General features: G+C 42.8%; 1 protein-coding gene across 1 annotated transcript in view; it reads right to left on the reverse strand.

Moving 5' to 3' along the window:
* Nucleotides 1–3,594, reverse strand: part of Blvra (biliverdin reductase A) — a 38,269-nt gene that overhangs the window by 14,906 nt on the left and 19,769 nt on the right. Inside the window, exon 3 of the mRNA XM_005397710.2 lies at nt 518–639. Within this exon, the coding sequence (XP_005397767.1) occupies nt 518–639 (122 nt within the window). The remainder of the gene's footprint in view (nt 1–517; nt 640–3,594) is intronic.

The raw sequence follows: 3,594 nt of genomic DNA on the forward strand, positions 1-3,594 counted from the left end.
GGTTCAAAATTACCAATGAAAAAAGAACACACAGTGTTAAAAAGTTGGGCTTTGGAATCAAGCAGACTTACATTCAAATCCACCTCTTAGTTTCTTCCAACTGTGTAACCTTAAACGAATGACTCAACCTTTCTGTGGCTCAGCTTCCTTGTCTGTAACTGGGGTTGATGAGGATCTTAGAATGACCTAGTATGTGTAAAGCCCAGGGCTCTGGTGATGGATGGCACAGCCGGCACACACCAAAGTTCTCTGTCAGGCCCACCCAGCACATGTTGGTTGTGCCCCTTCAGTAAGAAACAGGCCCTGTCCTTTCTTCTCTGCTCTCCTGTAGAGCCCCCCAGCATCCTGCTTGCCATCCCTCCCAGCTGCAGGGCAGCACTCCTTGAGATCCAACCAGATTTGAAAGTTCATGGGCTGCCCCCGCTTCTGCCCTGGGTCAGGGAAATCTCCACTTCCCGAGGTCTTATCTCTCACTGTGCTTGTGGTGAGTGACGAGGCCCAAAGCCAGGGCGAGCACCTGGACACGAAGCCAATCAGGTTCAGGAACGCCGAGGACGCGTGTGGACCCCGCAAGTCCCTCATTCTCAGGGAGCCAGCTCTGCCAACACCAACCACCACCACGCCAAACTTCCTCTCCGGCTGAAACACAGGGCACCAAGATGGGCTTTGAGAACAGTCCAGGCATCACATGGAGAACAGCAAACCAGAGGGCCAGCCAGGGTCTTGATGAGTGACAAAAGCAGCCAACCAAGGATACCCAAGAAGCCACCAAGTGAACCAGACAGAGGCCCTCACCTGTCATCACATCATTCTTGGGGGCTGACTCAGTAGGACTGTAAGTTCGAGGCCAGCCTGGGTGAATCAGCAAGTTAGCAAGATCCTATCTCAAAATAAAATATTAAAAAATAAAAAGGGTCAGGGATGTATCTCAGTACGAGGGCCAGGCTGGGCTCAAACTTGCAATCCTCCTGCCTCGTTTCCCAGAGCACTTGGGATAACAGGTATGAGCCACCATGTCTGGCTCAAGTCACTTTATAAAGTTACACACCAACTCAATATAAGCCAAACTGATTTAAAGAATCATCTGTAATAGCAATCTACATCCCTTAAACTCACCTCTTCAGTGTCTCTAAGTGTCAGACAAGGCCCCTGTCCTTCACTTTTGGGACCCAACTGTGACCACTCCCCACTGCTCCTGCCCCTTTCAAATACTTGTGGAGTTTCTACAGGTTTTGCTATTATTGATTTCTCATGTAATCCCATTCTAGTCAGAGAACATTCTTTATATGGTATGAATCCTTTTAAAGGTATGGAGACATGCTTTATGATCCAGAATAGGGATATCTTGGAAATACAGTTTGGATCTGTAATGTTCTCACTGACCATTGTATGAAAGAAACCTCCAAAACTGCAAACAAAAATAACCATTTCCTCTTTGTGAGTTGATTTATCTCAGGTGTTGGTTACCGTAATGGAAAGCTGACAGACATGCTTGGTCATGTTCTGGGCACACTTGAAGAGCGCATGCATGCTGCTGATGCTGGGTGGCGCCTTCCTCAAATCTGCTGGACCAAGTTGGCTGATGGTGCTGTTAGGTTTTCTACATCCTTGCTTATTTGTTCTCTAATTGTTCTAACAATTACTGAGGGGAATTAAAATCTATGAATATCATCATATTACAGGTTTGTGTATTTCTTCTTTCTGTTCTATAGTTTTACACCCACGTACGTTGAAACTGTTATTAGGTACATACTTATTAGGATGTCTATGTCTTTTTTATTAACTCCATTATTGTAAAATGACTTTTTTAGTTCCAGGTAATATTTCTTGTCCTGCCTGTAATTTTTTTTGTCTGACATTAATGATTCATTTCCAATTTCCACTAATTAGTGTTAGCATGGTACATTTTTTTCCCATCCTTTTACTTTTAATCTATGGGTGGATTTATATCTAAAGTGTGTTTTTTTACAGATAGTGTCTAGTTAGGTGTTCCTTTTTAATTCAGTCTAATAATCTTTGCCTTTTAATTGCAGTATTTACAGGACAATTAACACTGTGATTATTGATATGGCTGAGTTTCAATCCAAACCCAATCCAAGTCTTCCTAATTTATCCAATCTGTTCTTATTTCTCTCTTCTGCCTTGTAAAATTAAGAGTATTTCTTATAATTCCATTAGCAATAACTTTTAGAGACAATTTTAAGGCTTTTTTATTGGCTATATTTCAATTATCACAATCTACCTTACAGTAATATTATACCATTTCACAAATAAGAGCCTTACAACAGTATACTTCCCTTTTTTCCCTCTCAAACTTTGTACCATTGTTAGACAACTGACTCTCCATTTGTTGTAAACCCCATGAGACACCAATCAGATTTCAGTCTATAAAACAGAAATCAGTCACATGTCACTTAATACTAGAGGTCTGTTCTGAGAAACGCACTGCTAGATGACTTTATCATTATGGAAACATCACAGAAGGTATTTACACAAACTTAAATGGTACAGCCTATGACACACCTCCTCTACAGCATATATGCAGTCCATCACTGAACAGAATGTCATTATGTGTCCCACAACTGTATTCTAAGTATAAAGAATTTTAACACAGGGACTTAAGAGGCTGTGAACCATTGCTAGGAACCACTGCGCCCCCTGGGGAGTTAACCTAAAGCAGCATCTCTAGCCATCTCTGGCAGCACTAAAGCACAAGCTTCTCCTGACTCCTGGTGACTGACTGTGGCTACTGCTAAGCCACATGTTGGCATGACTCATACCTTCAGCTGGAAACGACCCGTGGGTGAAAGTCCCTCTCTCTTCAGCCCTCACATCTCCCAGGAGCATCTAACTGGCCGCCTACACACACACACACACACACACACACACACACACACACACACACACACACGAGCCCTGGGGAATTATGGTTCCAGACTTCTGTTGGGCAGGAGGGACACACGAAAGCGTTAGCCACAGTGGCCCACTGATGACAGGCATTTCAACCCAGTTAGCCTCCTCCAGGTTACAAGTCTTATGTTTTTATTTTGTTTTTCAACAGTCTGTTAAGGGCCAGATATATAGCTCAGCGGCACAAGTGCCTGCCTGGCAAGTGCAAGGTCCTGAGTTCAATTCCCTGTACCAGGGAAAAAACAAAACAAAACAATGACAGTCTGTTTACCAAACAGCAGTTAGAGCTCAAGCACATATTCCTGATCAAATATTTTTAATATTTGTTTGCTTTTTGACAAAAGGAGACAAGTATTTGATTATTTGGCTATTATTATGTTATTCTTATATTTCACCTTATTAGAATAAATATTTATGGTACTCCTAAGACTAACTACTGAATTCCTGCCTTCCACACAACCAGTAGGCCAGTAAGTTTCTGCTAGCTTCAAAAAATCCCCACAGTTAAACAGCTTTACTGTACGTAGCCAAATTGTTCTGGTCCTGTTATTAGTTAATGACATACAAACCTGTGCACTAACCCGGGCTTGTGGAGTGTCAGGGTACACTATGAACCGCCTTAGGGTTTGGTTTAGACATTGTTCCCTTGCAAAGCTGACCCACAGGTCAGGCACAGGGGGGCCA

The sequence above is a fragment of the Chinchilla lanigera genome, unplaced genomic scaffold (genome assembly GCF_000276665.1).
Source record: "Chinchilla lanigera isolate Chin_1 unplaced genomic scaffold, ChiLan1.0 scaffold00059, whole genome shotgun sequence".
Lineage (NCBI taxonomy): Eukaryota > Metazoa > Chordata > Mammalia > Rodentia > Chinchillidae > Chinchilla > Chinchilla lanigera.